The sequence below is a fragment of the Typopeltis vanoorti genome, chromosome 5, assembly GCF_054136105.1.
Source record: "Typopeltis vanoorti isolate ZY-2024b chromosome 5, IOZ_Tvanoo_1.0, whole genome shotgun sequence".
Lineage (NCBI taxonomy): Eukaryota > Metazoa > Arthropoda > Arachnida > Uropygi > Thelyphonidae > Typopeltis > Typopeltis vanoorti.
Window position 1 is genome coordinate 94331145 of NC_143553.1, and position 27631 is coordinate 94358775.

Consider the following 27631-nt stretch of genomic DNA (forward strand, 5'->3'; position numbering starts at 1 on the left):
ATCTATTTTGTAAATCCCTGGGTGGGCTAAGTGTGGCAGGGGATACTTGGAAGAACTGAGTAGGTGTCTTAATTTTGTCAGGGGTTTAAAGGTGGTTTTGATGTTGTATTTGTGTAGTGTTCTGTCTATTTTTTCAGAAATGCCTCTAACATATGGTATAGCAATAGCATTCTTGAAATCTTTTTTTGTTATTAGTGGTATCTTTGTGGAGGAGCTTGTGAATGGTTTTTATACTGTATCCATTTTTTATAAAGGTATGTTTGATGGTCTCATATTCATGGTTAAGAGCTCTATCATTGATTGGGACATTGGTGAAAAGGGAAGTTATGTCCACAACACCTACCAAATGGTAAATTACAATCCCATGCAACGTAACAAAAAGAAAACTACTGAACTACTTAAATCAGTTAACACGGAAGAAACAATCAAAAAATTAATACCGCAGTATGCTCGCGCACCCAGAATTTATGGCCTGCCAAAAGTACACAAAACAGACATGCCATTACATCCAATTGTGGAAGGAATTGACAGTCCAAATTACTACTTAGCCAAAAAATTAGTGGCCACACTCAAGGAATTGGTTGGTCATTCCCCTTCCTACATAAAAAATACGCAACAATTCATAAACAACATTAAAAATATTACACTCAACGACCAAGATCTATTAGTCAGCTTTGACATAACTTCCCTTTCCACCAATGTCCCAATCAATGATACTATCCTACTCTTACAGAACATATTTCCACACGACATCACGGCCCTCTTTGCCCACGTACTCCGCTCCGGATATTTCGTGTGGCAAAACAATTTTTACCTTCAAAAAGAGGGTACCGCCATGGGCTCACCACTCTCTCCCCCAATAGCGAACTTTTATATGGAAGACTTTGAGCAACGAGCTCTAGAATCGGTATTCCTAAAGCCCAAAATTTGGTTCAGATATGTCGACGATATTTTTGCCATTTGGCCCCACGGCCGCCAAGCACTAGATACATTCCTTAGCCACCTGAACAAACAACACAAAAGCATCCAATTCACCATTGAAATTGAAAAAAAAACAACTCTCTTCCATTCCTATACACACTTGTCACACGTCTTCCTTCAGGCTGTCTCTCCTTCTCAGTTTACCACAAACCTACACACACACACACACACAGGCCAGTACAAGTACATACACAAAACTTCTTATCACCTCCCAACACAAAAACTAGGGGTCATAAGCACCCTTAAACACAGAGCTCAAACCATTTGTTCAAATGAACAAGCTCTTAACCATGAATATGAGACCATCAAACATACCTTTATAAAAAATGGATACAGTATAAAAACCATTCACAAGCTCCTCCACAAAGATACCACTAATAACAAAAAAAGATTTCAAGAATGCTATTGCTATACCATATGTTAGAGGCATTTCTGAAAAAATAGACAGAACACTACACAAATACAACATCAAAACCACCTTTAAATCCCCGACAAAATTAAGACACCTACTCAGTTCTTCCAAGGATCGTCTGCCACACCAAGCCCACCCAGGGGTTTACGAAATACAGTGCACATGTAACATACCATACATAGGGGAAACAGGGCGAACCATCCCAATCAGAAAGGATGAACACAAACGTCACATAAAATACCTCCATTTTGGAAAAACCGGCCTTTCTGACCACGCACTCCAAACATACCACAGAATTGACTGGAAAGGTACCAAGTCCCTACACCGCACCAAAACCTGGTTCGAGCAGAAATTCAAGGAAGCATGTGAAATGCTCAAACATGATCCGAATCTGAATAAAAATGGTCTAACAATTCCAAGAATGTGGAGGACCCATCTACAACCTTCATAGCAACCACGAAGAAAAATCTCAATACAAGACCTAGTAAAATGTTTTTTTTTTTTTTTTTTTCTTGAACATTCAATAGCAAACTGTACTGTACAAATCCAGAAGATAATCGTATAATTTATAACAATATAAACTGTATAATTCCAGAAGAATCCTAGTACATGAGGTCTTTAGAAGAGTTTATTGTAGTGTTTATTTTATTTTTGTTTATTTTATTTAATTTTTTTTTTCCACTAGAGGGCAGGCTAAGAAAAAAGATTAGTTAACAACGTAGATGTAATTTACTTGTATAGAGTGCAACAGCATGTAGCTTGTTCTTATACTTCTGAATGTATCCTTCTGAAGGTGACCTCAATACAGGGTCGAAACGTAAAGTTATTATTTTATTATTAATCAGTAAAATAATCTTTTCAACACGTGTGTTTTGTGTCCCTAAATTCATAAATATGAATTCTGATCACCGTGTAACCTTAAAAGAAAGATTCATACCATATCTATTACAACAGTTATTCAATTTAGTCAGGAAATCTTGCAAACTTGTAACGGATTTATTTAGAAGTATAACATCGTCCGCATAAAGCAAAGAGCTGACATTAACATCTCCAATTCTGATATCATGTTTAATACCACTTTCCTTCATAATGTGATCCATATAGATAATGAATAACAGAGGGGATAATGTACATCCTTGTCTCACACCAGATTTAACACTAAACCATCTTCCTATACTTCCTTCAATTCTAACTGCTGACTTACAACTCAAATAAAGACTAAGTATTGCTTGATATAATGCCCCATTGACACCATATAACTGTAGTGTATTGAATAGCTTCTCTCTTGGTACCTTATCATGTGCCTTTTTCAGATCAACAAAACTTAAATACAGATCTTTTTCTCAACTATTTGTTGTAAAGTGAAGATCTGAATCTGGCAGCCTCTATTAAGCCTGAATCCAGCTTGTTCTTTGCCAAGCTTCCACAATCCTTCTCGACTATTTCTCAAGTATACTTGCATAGATCTTACCAGGAACACTCAGTAGGGAAATACCTCTATAATTCTCACATTCAGTTTTATTTCCCTTTTTATATATGGGTACTATGAGCTCTACTCCAATCATCGAGAATTCGTCTCTCTGTCCAGGCCTTCTGAACTATGCAGTGTAACTGTTACCGCTAAAGTGCGAAAACCATTAATGTGCACATTACCTAGCTAATCTGCAGATTAACTGATTTGCTCCGTTAATGTGTGGAATCAAGAGTTTTCCGCATTTTACCTAGTCCTCACGTACTAGGTAATGTGCACATTAACGGCTTCCGTATCGTTAAAGTTCAAAAGTTTGTTTCTCTAATTTCCTTTCCCTACTCCTTCCCCCCTCTCCCTCCACTTTTAGTTTGGTTTTTTAATAAGTAAACATAATTTTATCATATATTTTTTTTCTTAATTGTAATAATATTTTAAACCGTTTGATTCCTTGTATTATATTAATTGATTGATGATTGATTCTATCAACTAATTTGTTGATTGTATTAACTTGATTCTTTAGATATCAAAAAATAAATAAATAACATTAACTTAATTTAAACATACAGAAACGTTGCTGTTTTTCCAGCAAAGATCTTATTTTCACTTTAACGAGTGCCTAGTAGGTAATGTGCAGATTACCTAGGTAATTTGAGAAATGAAACAATTTTCTGCACATTAACGGATCACCGTAGTTAATCTGCACAATACCTAGATAATCTGCAGAATAACTGATTTCTGCACTTTAGCAGTAACATAACCACTGTAAGACTTTTATACCACCATACTTCAGCATTTCTGGTAGAATATCATCTACTTCTGCTGCCTTTCCACATTTCAAGCCTTTGGTGGATTTTTCTACTTCAAGTATGGATATGTATTCCTGACTGTATGCGTGTTGAGTGTTTTTTACCACTGTGCTATCACTGCTTGTTTCATTTAGCACTTTTTCAAAGTAATTACTCCATACTTCAAGGATATCTTTTTCTCCTATTTTCATGTCATCTTTATCATGTCTAATTCCTTTTACAGCATTCTTTCCTCCATTTCTGAGCTTCTTCAACAACCCCCTAGAATATCTTGCCACCTTCTTGATATTTATTTTCTATGTTCTTGCCAAGGTCCTGTCATGACTTTTGTTTAGCCAGTTTTACACAGTGTTTAGCATTCTTACATTTGTCTCTGTGTTCTCTAAGAGCACAAGCTGACTTATTTGACAGGAACTTTTGATATGCTTTCTTCTTTTCCTTCACTGCCTCTTTAACTTCCTGTGTTCGCCATGGAGTTCTGATTTTTCTATCCTTGCAGACAACCTCATTGCATGCCTCTCTGGCTGAATCAATCAGGGTTTTCTTCAAGGCTTTTCACTGAATCTCCAATGTTTGGTCCCTGTTCTCAAACACTTTCATTTTTTCTTCAATAATCTTTGTGTATTTTAGTCTACAGTTCACAACTGAGAGCTGCTCAACTTTTATTCGCTTTAAAACTTTCTTACATGTTCTTCTTTTCGATACGAAATTCAATTTTATACTGCTCAAGACTAAATAGTGATCACTTCCAATTTCAAATCCTCTGTACACTCTGTTGTCCCGCACCAGTAGGAAAACATCAATATCAACAATAACATAGTCAATGAGACTTTTCTTATTCCTTGCCTCTTCTCTCCATGTGAATTTGTGCACATTTTTATGTTGGAACATGGTGTTAGTAATAACCAGTCCATGTCCTGAGCAGAAATCCAACAGGTATTTGCCATTATTATTAGCTTTGCTCTTTTCTCCTAATTTTCCAAGATATTTTTGTATATCTGACAATCATTTCCTACTCTGCTATTTAGATCCCCAACAAGGACCAACTTTTCCTTTTTCATTATGTCAGTTGCTTTTTCTAAAAAAATTCCTCCCCTTCTACCTTAGTAGAACCTTCTATGGGATGATAGGTACAAATAAGTCTCATTGTCCTGTTCCCCATTCTCATATTTGCCCATATCACTCTACTTGAGACTGCCTGCCATTCAAGATTAGCCTTGTGGTTAGTGTTGCATACTATGGCTACTCCTTCTTTTCCTTGATTGTCATTGCCTGAATATAACATTTTGTATTTATTGCTCAGAAAGATCAACAGTTTTTGTCTTTTTTGTTTCAGTCACCCCTATTATGTCAATCTGGTACTTATCTAATTCCTCAGCTAGCTCCATTTCTTTGCCATTCAGGCTTCTTATATTGATAGTACCGATCTTTAATTCTGGTGATGTTGAGTTGGGGTGTGTTTTCAGATTTGTTCCAGTAGCTGATTTTTCCCTATTCGCCCTGGTTCCCTGGCGAAAACAACGGGGGCCTTGTTTAACTGGGCGATGCCCCAGCCAGCATGAAATTTTGTCATGTTGTACCATCATTTTGTAATTTGGTTTAAGCCAATAAGAATTATAATTTGGTCGGCTAATTCCCAAATTGCCAGCCCATCCTCGTTTGTTCAGTATCAAAGTAGACACCCAACAGGGTGCACCATGAGAAGGTGAGGATTGGACATTAGGTCAGAAGCCCTGGTCGGTTCTCTGCATTCCTTTAAAGGCTATGTGGAGGTCTCCTCTCAGGTATACAACTTTGACCCTTAAGCACCCTGATTTGCTACCATAATGTTAGGATTTCCCTACCAAAATTCTGGGGATGTCTGAACCATATTAATATATGATTTTTGTATACATATCAGTTTCATATCTGCTGTACTGTGACCATGCTAGTACATTGTTCATTTCTTGATTAAGAAATCTATTGTTTTTCTGCTTTTTTTCAGTAGTTGCACTGAAAATATCTCTAGGTTCCATAATGGAACCATGTTCTCAGTCTTGGTTTCTTTGCGACTGCAGATTGCAAAGATGCCAACTTTTTATATCCTGAGCCAATCTCCTCCATTTCCCTCCTGTTGGCTTTAATATAGGATTCTCTAGATAGTCCAACACATTTTCTTTTTTATGTGTCTAGTTGACCAGTCTGTTATTTTTGAAGTCCATCTATTGTCTTTCATGCATTCTATATGTGTACTTTTTTGTTGTTATATATAAAGGTTGGTCGATTGATAGCGCCTGCTACTAATGGCTCACACAAAAAGTTAAGCAAGTTTGAGCTCAGTTAGTAGTTGGAAGGAGATCAATTGTTCGATGCTGTTGGCACACTCTCCCTCGATGAGTCTTTGGACTCCCTGGAGGTGTCACATAATAATAATAATATATATATATATATATATAGCTTCTACCACATCATTGAATTCAGATTTTTATCCCTTATTTCAGTGTGTCTTATATGATTTTTCTTGCATATATTCAGACCTTTCTATTGATTGCCCTTTGGTTTTATTAGATGTTGTTCTTAATTCTTTGTATTCCGTGTCTCACTGCTTAGGTCATTCCTGGAATAATACTGTTAAAAAAAGGTTTGATCTTATTTTGATATCTGTTTTGGTGGGTGATAGTGTCTTTTATCTGGTTAAAAGCTTTCCAAGCAGCCATTTTATCTATTTATTTCATCTGATATATCATTCTCCATTTTGATTGTTTGTCCTAGTAAATGTAGCTCACCACTCTTCCTATGGCTTTATTTTGCTGTTTGATTTGGTGGTCATGAGAATATTCATTTCTTATCTATTTTGTCTTGTCATAATGGATTCATAATCATGCCATTCTACAGTATAAGTATGTCATTCAACATTATTTATAGGTCAGGTGGTTGATGAGATATCAGAACCATCATCAGCAAACAGGAGTATTTTAAGATCATATTTAAATCTCCATTCAGGTGTTTTTGAGAATATTTTCTAGAGTTTCTATAAAAAGAATGAGGGAAATCTCATCTCCTTTTCTTACTCCTCTTCCTAGTGGTATTTCGGGACATTTATTAAAAAGAGTAATCTGGATTTTGCTGCCTATATATATATATATATATATATATATATATATATATATATATATGAATATGATTTGAATTAAGCTGATATATGGTTGTTCAATGCCTTGATCTTTTAGTGCCGAAATACTGCATTAAATGCAGTATTCCAGGTTCTAATGTGTGAAATGCTTTTTTGAAATTGATACACAGCAAAGTGAAAGATGATATATTCTCTGCATTTTTCAGTTAGTTCATTTAGTGTATGTGTATCGATCAATTGTGGAGAATTCTTTCTTAAATTCTGCTCACTCTTTGCTGCTATTTTCATATAATGTTTTTTTTTTATTCTTTTTAATATGGTTTTTGTGAATATCTTATAGCAGTGAGACTGGAGGCATATTGGTCTATAGTTGTCACTATTCTCTTTCTCATTTTTTATGGATGAGGATAGTTTTAGATGATTTCCATTGCTTGGATATGCTACCTTCATTTACCTAGAAGGTAGAATATCCATCTGTAACATGCACTTATAAGATAGAAACTTGATTATGGTTCTCAATACTCAATGATGGCTAGACCTGCACCATCGAGTCATAAGAATTGCAACTTGAGCTTTTTGAACTTCATACCAATCCCTGGTCTGGACATTGAGGCAGATAAACTACCTTTGTTGCCTCAATGTGAACAACAGTTCCTATTACATGCTGCAAAAATAAAATCCTGCCAAACCATCCCGCATTGCATACTACTTTTTGTTCACAGTAGAAGAATATTTATAACACTCATCTGATTGCAAGCAACTCTTTGGTTTGCATCTAAAAAAACTCTCTTACAAGCACTTGAAATAGGAGTAGACAACATTGCATAGATGCCATTAAATACACTTCCACTGTGGCATTCATACATTCCACCATACTACTTTGCCTTTTTCAAACTCATAGAAATGAACTCTGATTTTGTGCCTGTCTACAAAGATCAAAATCAGAGACACTAGTGGGATCTTCCGAAATACCATAATATCTGCCTCATATTCCACTAGGTAACAACTTCCCTGCTGAGCTGTATAGTATAGAACTTTTCCTTAAAATGCATAGGATTGCTACCAAGGGTTCATAATATATATATTGATTCACAGAATTTGTTACAGGCAATAGGTAAGCTAGAACTTCAGAAACATCCAGTGCTCTCTTGAATCCAACATGTACTTTCTCGGTTATGAAAGCTACACTTGGATGTATGCTTCTGTTGTCCAACTGCAGCTAGATCAGCTCATTTCGCAAGCTTCCACCACTATCTGCCAACAGTATACACCAACTACTGGTAGATTATAAGAAAACTTTCATCCCAGTGGTAGTCATCATGGAATAGAGGGACTAATAATAAGCTCTATTGAATAAGTCTGAAATTAAATTGTGGCAGCCTAGTCTATACAGGGTCTGTAAATAGGAAGTTGTTCTTGCTTGGCTGTGCATAGGTCATAGTCATACCAAACATTCCTTCCTGTTTAGTGGTGATATGCCTGTGTCTGATTTCTGTAATACTGGACATCAGTCATATTTTAATCAACTGCCTTAATTTTCCCAGTGAGTACTGTCATTATTTTGGCTATATTCATAATCTGTCTTGGATTTTATTAAACGCTAAACTTGTGTTTGCTTTTTAAATTTTTACAGAAAATAAATATTTTTCCCTGTATATAAATCATATCATCATCATCATCATCAAATTCTTGACATGAACCCTCAAGAGGTGTACAGGATTTTATACTACTACATGACCTCCAACATTATCAGATCTTATATTTCAATCTTGTAAGGCATTTTTTACTATATCAATCCATCTATATCTTGATCTTCCTCTGGATCTTTTTCCTGCCAACCTGGCAGAGAACACTTGTTTTACTAATCTTTCCTCTCCCATTCTGTTTAAGTGACCATATCATCTCAGATTAGCTCTGCTAACACATTCCTGAATGTTAACAATGTCAAGTTTTTTCTTAACATCATCATTTTTAATATGATATTGCCATTCATGCCATCTGTTCATGCCCCTAATCTTTCTCAGGACTCTCATATCAGCAGTCTCTAGTCTTTGGTCAAGTGTTTTATTTCTAACCTAGCTCTCAGATCCATAAGTTAAAATTGGTTCGAACACTGTCTGTATACAGCTACTTTAGTGTTTTAACTAATTCTCTCTTAATCCATATAAATTTATTCAGTTGACATCCTGTCATACCAGCTTTGTTTATTCTGTTATCTATTTCCATATTTAATTTACCATCTTCACTAAAAATCGTGCCTAAGTAGCTAAAATGTTTTATTTGTTCTATAGGCTCTCCATTCAGAGTGCAGTTGATATTTTCAATGCTTCTGCCTATTTTCATTGCCTTTGTCTTGTTACTACTAACCTTCATACCATATTTATTACAACAGTTATTCAATTTAGTCAGGGAATCTTGCAGATTGTAGCAGATTTATTTAGAAGTATAACATTATCTGTATAAAGAAAAGAGCTGAGATTAACATCTCCAGTTTTTATATCAGGTTTATTACTACTTCATAATGTGATCTATATAGATAATGAATAACATACATCCTTGTCTGATACCAGATTTAACATTAAACCATCTTCCAGTACTTCCTTCAATTCTAACTGCTGACTTAAAACTTAAATAAAGATTAAGTATTGTTTAATATAATGCTCCATTGACACCATACAACTGTAGCATTTTGAAAAACTTCTCTCTTGGCACCTTGTCATATTCCTTTTCCAAATCTACAAACTTAAATACAGATCTTTGTTATATTCCCGAAGCTTGTTCTTCACCAAGCTTCCAATCCTTCTCAACCTTTTCTGAAGCATACCTACATAAATCTTACCATGAACACTCAATAGAGAAATACCTCTATAATTCTCGCATTCAGTTTTATTTTACTTTTTATATATGGGTAGTATGAGAGCTCTACTCTAATCATCAGGAATTCATTCCTTTGTCCAGGCCTTCTGAACTATGCAGTGCGGCCACTGTAAGACTTTTATACCACCATACTTCAGCATTTCTGGTCGAATATCATCTACTCCTGCTGCCTTTCCACATTTCAAGCCTTTAATGGCTTTTTCTACTTCAAGTATGGATATTTATTCCTGATTGCATGTGTGTTGAGTGTTTTTTTACCACACTGTTGTCACTGATTGTTTCATTTAGCAATTTTTCAAAGTAATTACTCCATACTTCAAGGATATCATTTTCTCCAGTTTTCATATCATCATTATTATCTCTAATTTCTTTTACAGCACTCTTTCCTCCATTTCTAAGCTTCTTCTTCAACAACCTCCAGAATATCTTGCCACCTTCTTGATATTTATTTTCTAGTTTTACACAGTGTTTAGCTTTTTTGCATTTGTCTCTGTGTTCTCTAAGGGCACAAGCTGACTTATTTGCTAGGAACTTTTGAGAGTACCAAGAAGAGAGTAATGAGATGATAGTTTGATGGTTGACTTTTGTTTCCCTTTTTTAGGTATAGACTAAATAAAGACTTGCTTCCATACTATTGGGTAGAAGCCAGATGTATAGGTGATGCAGGATGAGTGTTAATTCTGTGGCACAAGTCGGGTATTACCATCTTGATCAGGAGCTGTATTAGTATCAAAATTAATCAAAATTTTCCTGATATCTTTTTAGCAAAAGATCAGGGAAGGCATGCAATGTGTACTTTGTAATAGTGCAGGAAGTGGTTTGCTTTGGCATCTAATTATCTAATCAAGATTTTGAGGAAAATACTGATGCCAAGAGGACTGCTTTATCCTTGTGTAAGGTTACACTGATACCATCAGGATGTGAGAGCAGTTGGAACAAGGAGGTCAGAAGTTTTGTCCAAGAACCTTAAACAAGGAACACGAAGGCTCTACTGCTAGCTGAACAGGAGGCAAGTTTATATTACATTTTATTCTGATGAAGTTATCTTCGGAATCATTGATAACTTTTTCCCACTTAGTGTAAGCTGAAAAAGTAGCCAGAGTTTTTTATTTGAGCCATTGAGCATATGATTCATTTGTATCATGGTCTGTAGAACTACATTTTTTAAAGAACCAGGACTTGGATAAGAATCAGGAGGGTTTGCAGTGGAGTGGAGAATAAAGGCTCTCATTCCAGTGAGGATTATTTCAGTTATTAATTCAGTGCAGATGTTTGGATTGGGAAAACAAAAACAGTAATCTGGCCATGGGAAAGAGTCAAAAATTTCAGAGATCATACCAGTTGGTTGGCACAAAAGTTGGTTAGTGCCATAAGGTAGCTGAGATTGGCTGGAAGAGAACAAACATAGAGGAGGAGACATGGATAAGATTGTGGTCAGAGGTGAGAAAAGAGCAGATATCCATAGTGCATTTAGAAGGAGAGCTAGTTAAAAAAAAAAAAAAAAAAAAAAAAAAAAAAAAAAAAAAAAAAAAAAAAAAGGTGCAGAGTGTTGGAAGAATGATAACAATTGTCTGGTATTCTGATTGGTAGCTTAACTATTTGTGGTCGATCATGACTGATGACAAATGATTTAGCTTCCCTTCAGCTTGATCAGTGAAGTTTGGAGAAGGGGGGAGCCAGAATGTGTTATTGATATTGAAGTCTCCCAGGAAGACAGTCTCACAGTTTGGGTAATTAGATTGTATAAAATCAGCTTTTAGTGATAAAGTTAGTTAAAAAGAGCAGTGTGGTTGTTCCAGTAAGGAGAGGAGCACTAAAAGCAGCAAATGAAGACTATAAAGTGAAGTAGGATGATCTTTGGCCAGAGCAGATCAAAAAGGAGGAATTTCCAAGTTGTATAGGCTATGGCAAGGGTCATCAGAGTTGATGAAAATACGTGTCCCTATCTTTTTTGCAGAATGCATCCTGTAAGATGTAGTAATGTTGTCTGTCATTATTGTTTGCAGTGATGCCTCAAATGTTGGTGAAATGGATGTGGAAGTGATTTTTGTTAGGAGAAATTTTGGTTGGGCAGTTGGTATATTTTTATTATTTTTTGCTGTATTTTTTATGTTTTATAGATAATTTTTTTATATCCACTGTTAAAGCTGTAGTATTTCTGTCTGTCTTTTATACATATCAGAAGAATTCAGGAAACTTAGTGTTTCCTGAATCAACAGCATAAACAATTATGCTAAACATTATTTAAATTAAGGGGATATTAAATCACACATTGTTTTAAAACTGAATAAGAAACTCAAAGATTGGAATCAGAGAGTTTCATGCCGAATATAGTATGTTATAAAAGTATCGGCGATTACTAGCTTGAGCTAATGCAAGTAATCCTAGTACGTAGTACAATACCGGGCAACTCGCAGCAAAGGTGGTAAAGTTCTGATCGCTATTCGTGGTATTTTCCATAATGTAAAAACACATTTCCTAGGAAATGTATGCTGTTATTACATTATGGTGGGAGGTCACTACCCAGACCGGTTTCAGCCTTTTTTGAGGCTTCATCAGTGAGGGTATTAATTTGGTCTAGCTACTCACTGATGAAGCCTCAAAAAAGGCAGAAACCAGTCTGGGTAGTGACCTCCCACCATAATGTAATAACAGCATACATTTCCTAGGAAATGTGTACATTGTGGCTCTTTATATTTAAATTATGCTAAAGAAATTTAACATTTAAAATGACTAAAACGAAGACTCATATTATGAAAAGTATAATTGGTAAAGATGGGTGGTTGGTGTGAAAGCTAAAAGTCTGGTTTTGTTTAAGAAAAATAAGTGTAGTTTTCAGACTTTAAGGTGGAAGTAAACATCATTTAGCTGTTTGTATAAAGTGATGCAATTTGACAGGAAGAGTTGTTGCAGAAAATCCACTGCTGTTTATTTTGACTGTCATGTTTTATTTGGTGAGGTTATTAAGGATTGGGAGATAAGTTTTTGGAAAGCTGATCATAAGAGGAGAATATCACACCATTTCCATAGTCCACCATTTCAATATCTCCATACAATGCAGTCTGGACTCCATCCAAGCACCTGGCAGAGTAGCTTGCAGCCAGCCTGCAGAATCACTTTGCTGCTACACCCTTGAATGGATGCCAGATTTCCCCCCCCCCCCCACACACACACACAGACACAACCACATGCATGCCAATCACACATTCAAATAGCATAATTCATGCTCTGTGGATAAACAAACTGAGCAAGAGAAAATTAAATAAATAAATAAAATAGGAAAAGGGAGTCCAAGGAATCTGCTTTATTGTTCAGACAGTTTTACATACCTCTAGTGTCCAACAAACAAAATGGTTATATTGTACCAAGATGAACATCATCTTATTGGAATGTTTTCCAGTGCATTTATGATAAATATCAGTTTTACCAAAATCATCTTAGTTGAAACAGACTATACTGAAAATGGGAAACTATATTTCATCAGCCTTATATTAGTGTGGATCTTAACTATTGGTCATAATCTACAAGCTACATATATGAAGGCAAAGATTCCAGAGAAGAGAAAGAAGAATATTAGCACTTGAGTACTATAGTTAGTAGCTCTTCTTCAGTTATGGTATCCTATAAATTGTCAAGATATATTCAGTTTTTTTTTTTTTTTTACTTCCCTACCACGAAAAACTTTGAAATGCAGAAATTGTAAGCATTCTACAAATTGTTTTTGTTTAGGAATATGAATAAGCATTAGATAAAACAAAAGTTATTTTCAAGCAAACTGTGGGCTTAGTTAGAGATTACTTGAGATTCACAAAAAATATTATCATTATTTTGTAACATTTTTAACAAAAGAAAATTCTTTAATTTTTATTTTTCACTTGGTTAAACTATAATAAATTTAGTTTAATCCTTTATCCAAGATATTTTCAGATGCAAAGTTTGCATCTGAAAATATCTTCAGGACTGGGGTAAGGTAGTACAACACCAGGCAATTCGTAGCAAAAGTGGACCAAGCTCAGTCCTGAAGATATTTTCAGGTGCAAACTTTGTTTGCTCACACTTGGATAAAGGATTAAACTAAATTTATTAAAATTCTTTAATAATGTTCATTTAGAATTAAAAAAAAAAAAAATGCATTGTCACCTTTGCTTAATAGTCAATATTCAGATAAAGAATTCTGATATTGCTTTTAAATCTGATACAATACTTCTACATAGTGCAGTCAACTCTTGTTATATCATATTGCTGGAAGGAAGTCCCAACACCATGCACCATAAACATATTGCTACCATTCTAAAGGCATTTCATAGCAAGCTCCTTTTTTCTAACAAACTATTCCTGTGGTCCATAGAAGTTCATTATATTCATAATTAAGTTGTTATATTGTTTGAATTCTTACCATGCCACTTTATTTATAACAAAAATGAAAAAGTTGTATATCATAGTACTCTCCTGCCATCATCATATTACTGATATGTATCCTTTTTTTTTTTGGGGGGGGGGGGGGTAATACTGTGACAGTATTACAATTAAGTTCATGTTATTACTAACTTCCTATCATCATCAGTTTTCCTCCAAATTAATGTATTTGTGAGGACTCCAGTATTGTCCATTCTTATATTATGCCCTTCTAGGGCACTACTAATTGTATCAGTTTGCTTAAATTCTTCCTTGTGTATTTTTCAATGCTGGAATCAAACTTGTTGCCCTAATTTTGTTTTTAGAATTTTCATATCTGGGTTCTCTAGTCTTTGGTCAAATGTTTTATTCATACCAAATCCCCATATCCATAAGTTAAAATCAGTTTAAACTACCATGATTACTGATACTGTAAACAAAAGCTGCACCATTGTAATCACATGCTGTTAATTTCTCTTTATATTCATATGTGTCTTTATTTTTTCTCTATTCCTTATATATGCATTGTATCTTTTTATTTATTGCTATTATTTGTAATGTCTTTACTCTATACTTTAAATACCGTTATTCTAATTAGCTGTGCGCCCTTTCTCTCTCTGAATCTTTCTTGCTTATATTATTACGTACTATGCTTATCTACCCTTCGCACTACGAGTCTTATGCCTAAGATACTAGAAAATTTATTTAATTTAGACTGCGCCACTAATATCATTTAATTAGCATAAAACTCAGTAATACGGCCAGCAGATTTCTCTCTCTAACACAAATTCCTTCAATAAAACTTTATACAAACAGTTGTGGTCTATTCTTTTACTTACCTTTATGCTTTGGCTATCTCACTTAGTTTCTCGCTCACAAGTCCGATTTATTTAGGAACAGTGCAGTTGTAAAAATAAACAATCAGGTAGCACTCCTTTAACAAAAAAATCAAAACACATTTTATTTACATTACTATGAAATATACATGAATTAAACAATAGAGAGATTGCTTTCTCTATCCATCTATAAAAATTCTTTAGCACAAATTAGAACCTTTTGACTTCAACATTAATTAATTTCTTTAACTCACTTATTTACTCTCCACTTACAATTTCAACTTATTAAAATTCTAGTTTACTTGCAAAAAGGTTAGCTAACTCTCTGTTAAGTTATCTTTACAATTTTTATATCAACTTCCAATATGCCAATCGATTCTCTTAATGACATTTCTTACTGCTGTTAACCAAATTCTTAAAAAGTCTTTCTATAACATACTATAAGAGGAATTGTACAAAAGTGTGTAACTTACAAAGGCGCTGTATCGCGCATTCAGTCAAAAGTCTTTCACTAAAAGTTCTATGGTAATTCTTTCATCTCAGATCTTGAGCTTCCTTCAGGAAATTTGGCTTCAGTAGTATCTCATCGGAAAAATAGTGGGCTGTAAACAGCAACCTGTGGTACTCATACAGCTCCAGCAAAATGTTGTTCTCCCACAGCAAAAAGAAAAAAACTTCCGAGCGAAGCTGCTTCGGGTAATTTACATCACCTTTTCTCCTCTGCTTTGGCTTGCCAAAAATGCCTGGACGACTGCCGTCTCAAGTAGCTTGAACTCCCGCCTCTAAGAAACTGTAATTACTGTCAACTGGAAGCTTTTCTCCGGTAATTGGAATTTCTCCTTTCAGCAACTCGAAGCTCTCTCTCTAGACTGGAACCGGGAAGCCCTCTCTGGCAACTGCTGGAAGCAGGAAGCTCTGTCTGCGGCCTCTGAAAACCCTCTCTCTAGCCTAGAAGTCGTCTCTCTCTCTCTCTCTCTCTCTCTCTCTCTCTAGCGACGTCTCGAACCAGGAAGCTCCCAATGCTTGGCTCCGTCCCTTTTTATTATGCCTTCTCTGAGACCTCGCACGAAGTTTGTAACCCCAAAGAACTCAGCATGACTCTTTCATTTTCTTTTAAGTTTGTCCTGCTTTCTTTTGATTGTAAGTTGCCGGCCATCAGAAAGTTGGTTGAACCTTTCTGACTGACTTCGGAGGTGTTTATGTGCAGAGCTTGTAAGCCTTTCACATACACACAAAATTTCATAAACAACCTTTCTTATGTCGCCATGTAGATTTATTACATACAGTTCTGGTGTCAAAACATTGCCTTGTTTTTTAACACACTGAAATATTCTTATTAAAGGAGTATATACAGTTAACTTCCAAAGGGTTATTTATAAAAATATCTAGTATTAAATATACAGAGACAAACAAGTTATTTTTACAACATTTTCATGGGACTTGACCTCTGTAAAAAATTGATGTAAAGCACTTTGATATTTTTAAACTACATTGAGATTTTACAATACTATAGTGTTGCAGCTAATTTCTTTTTGTCCATATAAATTTTACAAAATTTGTACACTTTTACATATAGTTTAGTTTCCTTGCATTTTTTTTTTTTTCTGTTCTCTTCTGACTTACTTTTGATGATTTTTTCTTTTTCAGGCTACCTCTTTAATTTCTTGAATCCATCATGAAGTTCTCATTTTCTATTCTTGCAATAATCTCCATGATAATGACCTTCAAGATGTATCATTGTGCTTTCTTCAAATGTCGACATTGAGTCTGGTTCTTTCAGGGTCTCATTTTTTTCTTGAATAATATTTGTATATTTCAATCTACAGTAAATCTCTGAAAGCTGCTTAAATTTAAGTCTTTTTAAACCCTTTCAGTACACTTTTTTTTTTTCAGTACAATATTCATTTTTATTCTGCTCAAAACTAGGTGATATTATTAATTATATCTAATATCCTCCAGGGAATCAATGGTTCAAACTGAATCACATGAGATGCACTCACTCCTCTGTGAGAGAAAAATCTAGCTCACTCCTTTCTTAACCACAAACTTAAAGTTCTAAAGGCATCTGCTTGTACTCTCCCCACCTTCCATATAATGAAAAATTGCATCAGTAGTTTATCCCTTTCAAAAGTTTATAGATCTCTATCATATCACTCCTCTTTCTCCTGTTTATTTACCAGTGTATGCAGTCCACATACTCTGTCTGTCTTCATAATCTATATTCCATAATTCTAATATTATCTTTGTTATTCTTCTTTGCACCCTTTCCACAGCTTATTTAATCCCTCTAAACAGTGGTTAAATTCAGCTGAGGGTCTGGCTCTGGAACTTTTTTATGTACTGGGCCCGGATCTGGAACATTTTTCTGTTTTGTGACTTTTCTTCCTTTACAGTAATTATGCCTACATTATTATGTTATTATTCAACAATTGTTTACAGTTTTGAATGTGTATATAAAGTCGATATCAACAGTCGCCTGATTACAAACGTGTTATGAAAGGGACGGGGAAGTTTGGAGCTTCCTGTAATGCATTATCTTGCAGTGATTGACAAGCAAACATTATTGCAGCATAGTGTAGCGGAATTTTGCAGACTTGTAGCAATATTTTGTCTTTTCTGGTTGGCAACATTGTCAGTAACCAACAGCAGATTAGCAGTTGTTTATCAGAGCTTGTGATTGTGAGAAGCACAAAGAAAATTGTGTAATATTTTTGTGTTTATGTAGGCCTACTATTTCAACTATGGATAAGTACATTGGTACCTTCTTTAAATGGAAAATAGCTCGGATGACAGTGATAATACAAAACAAATTTGTAATGACAGTTTGTGTGTAGTTTCTGAAGAGAAAGAAGTCTGTAACAAATCCACAGAAACACAGGATTCCCATCAGTTGTAATGCAATAATATTAATATGTTGAATGAAAGGAAGATTTGCCAACTTGCTGGACACTCGACCAGTGGATAGCATTCAAAGGTTAATACAGTTGGTTATTTTGTAAGGACAGAGGTTTGGGATGTATAACATGTGCAGAAGTACAGACGCTAGGCACAAGTTATAGGCACAAGTGGATAAATGTATTAATACATATTAAAGGGGAAGGGTCTAAACAATGCCAACAAAAGCAATTCAGAAAGAAAATTTACGAACTGATAGATACCAAATCTTACAGAAGTGCAGAAGCAATTATTTGAAGTAAAAGTGAGAATTCATTGCGACACAACTTAGAAGAACAGAACTCCTTAGCTCAAATCAAATCACATGCCTAAATCACAATCTAGCAATAGCCTCACATTTATGATCCTTACTTTAAGGGCCCTGGAGCTTATTAGTTTAGAATTTAACTGCTGTCTCTTTCCCTATATATTCTTATGCTGAACAAGCATGAAGGTATCACTATCAACAATAACATATCCAATGAGAATTTTCTTCTCTCTATGTGAATTTGTTTACATTTTTATGTTGAAACAGTCTTTGTAATGAATGGTTCATGTCCTGAATAGAAATCTAGCATTTACTTAGCATTATTATTTGCTATTTTCTTTCATATTCCCAAATCTTCCCTGTGCTGCTGTTTAGATATCCAACAAGAACCAGCTTTTCCTGTTTCTTTATGTAAAGCCACCCTTTCTAATGACTGAAAAATTATTATTATTAACATCCGACCTCCATGGAGTCAGAGCCTCATCATGGGGGGGGGGGGTTACACACTATTGCACACTATGTTCATCCAACCATGCCTTAAAATGATTTAGTGTGTCTACATTCATAACACACTTGGGGAATGCATTCCACTCTCCATGCAAAGAAGCTTCTCCCCACTCCTCTGCTCACACCCTCTTTATACAGTTTTCAACGATGGCCTCTTGTTCTACCTCCCTCTCATTCTATGAAAAATCTCTTCCATGTCAACCTGATAACAACTTATGACTAGCTTATATGTCTAAATCATATCCCCCCCCTTTCTCCTGTTCACAAGGCTTTGCAGTTTATATTCTCTTAATCTGTCCTTGTACTCCAAATTCCAAAGACCACTGACAGCCTTCATGAATCTTCTCTGGACCCCTTCCAACATATCCTGGTCGCTATGAAAACCAGGCAACTAGATCTGTGCACAATAATCCATGTGAGGCCTGATCAAAGCCTTATACATTGGCATCATAATGTATTTATTTCTGCAGGTCAATTTATTTATTTATTAGTTTGTCATGTGAGAGAGCCTATCAAAAGCTTTTGCAAAATCCAAGTACACCATTGTATATGCATTTCCCCTGTCCAAGATATTTATCACCTTGTTATAGTACATAAGTAAGTTAGTAAAACACGATCTCCCCTTAACAAACCCATGCTGATAACCACAAAGAAGACTGCTGTTTTTCAATCCAATTCTGTATCCTACTTCTCACCAATCTCTCTCTAGTAACTTCACCACAACTCCATATAAACAGATTGGCCTATAATTTGAAGCAACAGCCTTATCACCAGCAGCCTTCTTCTTTATGTAGCGGAATCTTCTTTCCACTCCCTTGGAACCTATGCTGTTGCACTACTCTTATTAAACAAGCATGCCAATTCCCTTAAGACACATGGTGATATGTCATCAAATCCTATTGCCATATGTCTTCTCCTATGTCCTCTACGCTTAAGCTTCTCGTGATTCCACCCTGATCAGGATGAAACACTCTTATAAATAGATCACTGAATACTTCAGTGATCTATTTATAACGGTGTTTCATCCTGATCAGGGTGAATCACTACATATATATCCATAGATCACTACATATATATCCATTAACATCATCTTACCATGATGATTCTTCCTTCTATTTGCCTCATATCTAAAAAAGCTCTGTAGGGTTTTTCTTTGCATGTTTAGCCAATTTCTGCTCATGCTGCACTTTTGTTTTCCTTACTAACTGAGTCACTATCCTAACTTGTTCTTTATACTCTTCATGTAACTGATTATTATGTTATTCATCTTATCTTGTACTGTCTCCAAAGCACCTTCAGGATTTCATGCTTAAGCCCCTCATTCATCCATTTTACACTTTGTTATAGTACCTACCTTATTCAGTCTTTTGGCCTTTGGAATACATTCACACATTGATGCTGTTATGTATTTCTTAGTCATTTCTCAAGCAGCATTTATTTCCTTATCTCTTAACTCCTCATTCCATGCTTAGCTGTCTCCTAAGCTTGTCATAATCACCAGCCTTACAATTCCATATATATCCTTTCCTCACAGAAGTCTGCATATGGCTAGCCACAATGCAGGTGATCACTTCATGATCACTCTCACCAACTTAAGGATAGTGTAGAAACCCAACTCACAATTACATTCTCTGATTATATGATCAGGTCTAAAACTCTCGATCCTCACATACCCTTCTTTACATGCCACTTGAGATAGTTATCTCTCAGGAACTCAAGAAATTCATTTTCCTTATTCCCAAATGCCAGCCTGGTTGGCCGAGTGGTTAGCATATCTGCTCTCAAGCCAAAAGGTTCAAATTCCACTGTGGGCATGGATGTTTGTGATTTTCTGTGTAAATGCTAGTGGCAGTGGTGGGCTGTAGATGGCATTGATGTGGATGATGTTAGTTGCACTTTGTCATAGTTTAGATTGAGTGGTGGAGACAGAGAGTTGTAGAATGGGTGCCCTCCCTCAATGAGTCTTTGGACCTCCTGAAGGTGTCACTTATTAATAATAATAATAAAAAAATGCTAATTCTTCATTCCAATCTATACTGTCACGATTAAAATCATCTATATTAATTACCCTTCTTTTGTTCACTGATCCAAGTTATTTTATACATTTCTTCATCATTACACCTATCATCAATTCCCTGGCATCCAACTAAATGTCTTCCCATTCTCATTTGTTCAATATGATTCAGTACCTAATGATGGGTGCATTAAAGAAAGGTTAGGATTAAATATTGGTCAGAAGCCCTTGTAAATTCTCTCCATTCCTTTAAATGCTATGGCTAGCACTGACATTTAAGCAACAACCCCATAGACCACAGAAATCCTTCCACAGATGTGATAGAATGAGAATGATAAAAAAAATAATAAAAATAAAAAGGTCAGCCATATGCAGTTTTATTCACTTAGTTTTATCTAACTGTAACAACACTTGTTATTGCAGTTAGACAAAATGATATACCATATAAGCAAGTATGCAACAACCTGTCATTTTTGGTTTCCAGTAATTCAATCACACCTTTGAAGTTTATGCCAAGAATATTTGAATTTGTTAGATTATGATTGATTTGTTGGACACCGATTGATGCCTAGCACTTTACATCCATTGTAAGTACAAATAATGTCAACCTGCCTGGTTGGCCAAGTAGTTAGTGTAATTTGTTCTCCATTCAGCAGGTTGCAGGTGCAAATCCTACCATGAGCATGGGTGTTTGTGATTTATCTCTATGTGGTTAAAGACAATCTAATGGATAAATCAGTCAGTAATTAATCTTATGTCTTTCATATGTTTTTATATTTGTCATCTCAAAGCTAAAACATGAGTTTTATTAATCCATAATGAAACTGTCAGCTATGTAAGCTGTTGATTCTTTCGGTTAGACTTTTGAACCAGAACCACATATGATTATATAGCAGGGTATTTTAGGTTTCAGAAATGAATTTTATTACTGTTGCAATTCCTGTGAACTAGAAACTGCATATAGACAGGAGGATCAATTAAAACCTAATAAACATCTCAGGCAATGCATTATTTTTCCTTAATGAACAGTTATATTTAGTATTATGTCCAGGTCTCCATACAGATTAATAACTCTGTGGACACCTGGAGATCATCCTCATATTTTCTATTATACATTTTTGAGTGCTGATGTTTTTCAAATATTTATTGTTGTTATTAACATCAGATCTCCAGGGACTCGCAAGACTCATCATGGGGAGGTCTACTCTCTCATGCATAAAGATCATCAAACAATCCACTCTCAGGCAATGCATTCCACTCACTAACGACTCTCCATGCTCCTGAGTTTGAGCATGGAGAGTGATTGGTGACTGAAATTCATTGCATTTTCTCTTAATCCTCTCTAAGATATCCTGTTCTTCTTCTTCTTCAACCTGGATCAGTCTACCGCTGGACTAAGGTGTTCCCCCATCTAATTTTCACTGTTTAATTTTTAACTTTTCTCATTCACTGAAGATATCGTCATTCCCTTGAAAACAAGGAGACCAGATCTGTGCACAGTAGTCCATATCCAGTCTTTATACAATGAAACTTCTTTGCTTCTGCAATTCAAGATCCTCTTTATCATTACATAATCAGTTGGGATGTTCTCACAGTTTTAGCATACTGACCCTAAACTTCAAGTCTAATGTCAACCATCACTCCCAGATCTATCATCTTTTCCACCTTCAAAATTTCTCCATTAAATGTATACTCTGCATCTCATTTGTACCTACTAAATTTCGAGACCTTACACTTTGCAACATTAAACTGACTGCTGCACTCACTTGCTCACTCACACAGTTTATTGAGATCCTGTAATGCCACAACATCTGCACAACATCATACTACTCCCCAGTTTTGCACCATTTGCAAACAGCTGCATATCTCCAGTTAAGTCCATATCAGTATCATTAACATAAAAGTTAAACAACAATAGAACAGAACAGACCCCTGTGGCGCTCTGCTAGTGACCTTCTTTTGGGTTACCACTCCCCACATACAATCCACCAATACTATCTGACAGTCAGTCAGCTATCCATCTTACTAGTCTCTTATACTAACTAATCCACTTCTGTGTAGTTGCCAGCTTATCACTAATAAATAAATTTTTACTGAAATTCGTACTGTTTTTCACCAATATTACCTGAAGTTAACTATCTTTTCTGGAGCAGTTTTAGCAGTGATCTTCTTCTGATGACACACGTCATCACTTCTCAAATAAATTATTAAAATAACATATGGTTTATTAAATCCTCATGAAGTATCAGACTTTTGCTATATGCATACTAAAAACAAGATTTTGTATATTTTGTTGTATAATTTATTTAAAAAAATAATAAAATAAATGTTTTATCTGAGTGTAGATTTTAATGTTGATCTATTCCTGTTTACAGGCAAGTGATAATCATATTAACTCAGCTGGAAGGAAGTGGAGGGTTTTCTATTGCTCATAGACTCACTCATCGTGTGTCATATACTGGAGGCCTCCATGACTGGGGACCTCCTGGGACCAATCACGTACCTCCTATAGACAGAAAAGTTTTTGGACTCCATGCCCCAAGACCTCTTTGATAATATAAAGTCAGCATCTTACATTCGGTATATGTAATCTCTGAATTCCTGTGAGCTTTAATCATGGAACATTCCTCACTTTAGAAACTGTGATTGTCTCAGGTTGTATGAAATTGCTTAAGGATTGTTGCTTGTTAGTCCTTGAGTGAAATGTTATCAATTTTATATTATATTAGATCTAAAGGTTTTAGCTAAATAAAACAGCTTTAAGTAATGTTTTATACTTGCATATTTTGTTGAGATCAGTATTAATTTTTTAATACCCCACTTAACTTATAAAATACTCTGCCTACAGTTTCAGGGATTCTCTAATTCTGAAGGAAAAGCTGCAGTACGATACTATCTCTTGAATATTAAATGTGAGAATCTATATATAATGAATGAAATGAGCATATTTAATGTAGCACAATAAGTAAGAATTTCAGTGAACATTTAAAAAGGACATCATAATGTAAAATGGTCTGTGTAAATCGATGCAGTAACTTTTTTTGTCTTTAAAAACAAAACTAGGTTTTTAGAAGTGTTCTTTTTCTTGTGTGTTAGTTATATTATCAAATGATTCAATTAGATCTGAATTATGTTAAATTCCATTTTTCTCTTGCATGTTAGGCCCAGTGGTCATGACCAAGTAATTTGATGCTTCTATGAAAACCTAATAAATGCTTTGATAGTGTAGCTGTTAATCCTCTCTGCATAGTGTGTTATGGGTATCAGTTGCATGTGATTTTCTTTAGTTGATTGGTTTATTTTTTAGAGATGGATTCAACAGAGTTTCCATTTTCTGCAGCTTTTGGGTGGAGTATTTTAAAAGTTATAAATGATATGAGTTTTAAAATATCTCATTTAGCAAAGCAACGCTTTTAAACGTTGTTAATTTTTAGTCAAAATATTCATTAGCAGAGCAACAAATTTATCATACCCGTTATTTATTTTATATCATTATTTTAACTTATTTCAAGTTTGATTATTTACTAGTCATTTTGTTGTTATTCAGCATCATAATATTTTTTTAAATCATATTTCTTGCTCAAAACATTTACTTTTCTTTACTTTAATGTTTTGAATGAATCACCAAAGTAATATCTTCTAATCTAGTCACATAATTTAAAACATGTAACAAAGAAAAGGCCATAATTTACTTATATGCAGAATAGATCAAATATGAAAATTTATAAACTGACCAAACTGAAATGAGGACAAATTTTTAAAAAATATAAAGCAAACAGTTTCCATTTCTGCATGATCTACTTCACTAACTAGATGTACATTTAGTATATCTGTTTCATCAAATATTCTTTATGGTATTATATTAACATTTCAGAACAGGTTAATGAAGTCCTCCAGAAAGAAAATAGCATTATTTCATTTTAATTTGAGATGTGGAAATAAATAAGTTACAAGAGCTAAATGTGAACTCATGTAGAATGGAAAAATATTCAGACTTCCATTTTAGCTTCCATATCCTTAAATAGTTATGTATACTCCAAAGCACTGTCATGTTGTAATAATCCTAAAGATTTCAGTCCAGATGATTTTTTTCAGCAGTGTATAAATAAATTAGCTCTAATATCAAATAATCATTGGTATGTGAACATTATGCCCAACTCTTCAGGTTTTCTGAGAGTGTGTTGATGTGAAAAGATGCTAGTATAGAATTGCATTGTAGGTTATATCTGCATATTGGTAAATTGTATGTGCCAGATTATTTATATTTTTATTAATGTAAATTCATAGCCCTATAGCTATTAGATACTGGTTTTCCAGCTTACAAAAATAAAAATCACAGAATTATCATTAATAAACATGATTTTATGGTTTATAAATTTCCCCTTATTCTAATATTTTTTTTTTCAATAATTTAAAAAAAAATCATCCTATTTACATTATTATTTTCAACTATGAAATCCATGTATTAAAGAAATTCTACTAATTCAGTTAATTTCTGTGAATGTATTATGCATTCTCTTGTTGGATTAGGTTTTAATCCAATTAAGTAGGAGTGTTGAAATAAAACTATTAAGGGGAAAAGATGCAAATTCTTCAAATTGCCTTTAATTGCATTTTTAAAAGAATAGAAAGTATTAAATGGTTAAAGTGAATCTTAGATTCAGTAATTTTTAGCATTTCTATAACTTTTATAAGCCACAAATGTCTAGATTTTATTTCATCCTGTGTAAGATCATTCTTCACATTGCTAACAAAAAAGCCTGTGTTGGCCACAGTGCTATCAAGTGATCAAATCTTAACTTTATGCAACAACTTAAAAAAAAGAAAGGTATATTTAGAATTACCAAAAATACCTAATATTTTGATATTTTGTTTCATATTTATTTTAAATGTCTGAGTTTATTAAAATTGATAATTATAAAAATTTATCAGAATATTCACCCATATTGTCTGTAATTTTATTAATGTATTTCATTTGTAAATATAACTGTCATGTTCATCATTAACTTGTAAATAAGAGGGTTTTTTTTATTATTAGGAAAAATTATGTTACAATACATGTAAAGAAAGTGTTTTGTATGTTTGAGCATTAGCATGTGCACATGCACATGCGTGTATCTGAAATTTAGAATGGTCATAAATGCAGTTATGTATATTAGGATTGTGTTTGTTTGTTTTTTAAGTTCTGAGGGTTGATTTAATATTGTAAATGTAAAAAAACATAAGTATGCACATATGTATACATATTTCAAGTTTGAAAATGTATGTTACATATTAATTTCAGTAAAGTAATTTATTTTCTCATAATTGACAACTTTCTAGCAAGTTTTTGTTTAGTGTAGATCACTCTAGTATATTTTTAAATATACTCATTAAATGAATAAATGAATGAATATATTTAAGTTCCTCCAGAAGTAGATATTAAAAGTACTTGTAATATTATTTAATAATTTGTTTCAAAATGAATTATTAAGAAAGCAAGAAGTTGGGTATAAGGACAGTGTATGGAGCATATTTTTGGTTTAGGAAGTGGTGGATGAATGGAATGTGTTGCCAGAAAGTGTAGTAAGTGCAGAGACAAATGATTAAGCTTAATGCATGTTATTGTATATATTGTGATATATAGTGCAAGCCTACCACAGTGCATACTGCTATCCCATAGTAATTTTAAAATGCAAAGAAAATAAAACTTTCCGATGTATAAAAAAAAAAAAAATGAAAATATAATATCTAATTTTTTTATTATAATTTCAAAAATGTAATTCTAAAATATTAAATATTACCTTGGGCCACATATAGCTCTTTATATGCTCTAACAGTATTTTTATAATTATAAGGTTGTTTATAAATTATAATCTCAACATTATTCTATGTCATTAGTGCAGTTAGCATAATCACAGATAATGTTGTTATAAGTACATTATTATTTATAGCATTATCAAAATTAAAGCAGTTCTTCATTTCAAAATATTAAGTTGAATTTACTATTAGATTTCTTCACTGAAAGTAACACATGCTGTAATTAGGTAAAATTCTATGGGTTGTAATATCTCTTTTATACCATCATTTAATTTTATTCCCTTACTTTTCACCTTTTTTTTTTTTTAAGAAGGAATATTTAAAAAAATGTAGAAATCAAAGACAATTTCTTATTTTTCAGTATAATAAATTGATTTGATTACTGTAGCATTAACAAATAGATAAATATCTGAAAACTAGCTTTTTCTTTTCTTAATTTTCATTCTGGTTAACGGGTTCAAGGAGTGGTATGATAGACTTTGTATTTCCTAAAAACGACCTCCCACGATGAGTCTTTTGACTCCATGGAGACCTGGATAATAATAACATCTTTCACAATAAAGAGGGATTATTCTAAAAGTCTTATTATACAACGACTTTATATCTTATCTTTATTAGATACATACTTTCTTTTGATTTTGATGAGTCTTTTGACTCCATGGAGACCTGGATAATAATAATATCTTTCATAATAAAGAGGGATTATTCTAAAAGTCTTATTATACAACAACTTTATATCTTATCTTTATTAGGTATGTAATACATACTTTCTTTCTCTAATTTAAACTGGATGCAGCAATTGATAAGTTATTTATTTGGCTTTAAAGTTGTTAATATAAACAGAAATAATTTATAAGAAATATTCATCTTGCAATTCATTGGTAAATTGTATTAAATTCTTATTTGTACATGATTATTTAAAATTGGTAAAGAGCAAAATATAAACACAATTAGATATGTACTTATAATCATAACTTGTGCATATATCATTGCATCATCTATTATACTTAAAACAGCTGTATATAAAAATTCTATAGATAGGAACAGATTCTTTATATGTAAATAAACCTAACTGCTGTATACTTGCAAAAATATAATCTTCAAAGAGTATCTTACAGAACACCGTTTTCTTTCCCCTGAAATTTTCATGTGTTTCCATAGGAAGATCAAAATGTTATATGAGGGACTGCAGTATTTTTGTATATAAATTCATCTTTCT

The 27631-nt window shown here is 33.8% G+C and overlaps 1 protein-coding gene across 1 annotated transcript in view; it reads left to right on the forward strand.

Moving 5' to 3' along the window:
- LOC150106660 (calpain-15-like) overlaps window positions 1-25696 on the forward strand; it is a 406958-nt gene extending 381262 nt beyond the window's left edge. Inside the window, exon 13 of the mRNA XM_090393252.1 lies at window positions 22989-25696. Within this exon, the coding sequence (XP_090249378.1) occupies window positions 22989-23166 (178 nt within the window). The 3' untranslated portion in view covers window positions 23167-25696. The remainder of the gene's footprint in view (window positions 1-22988) is intronic.
- Window positions 25697-27631: the final 1935 nt, after the last annotated feature.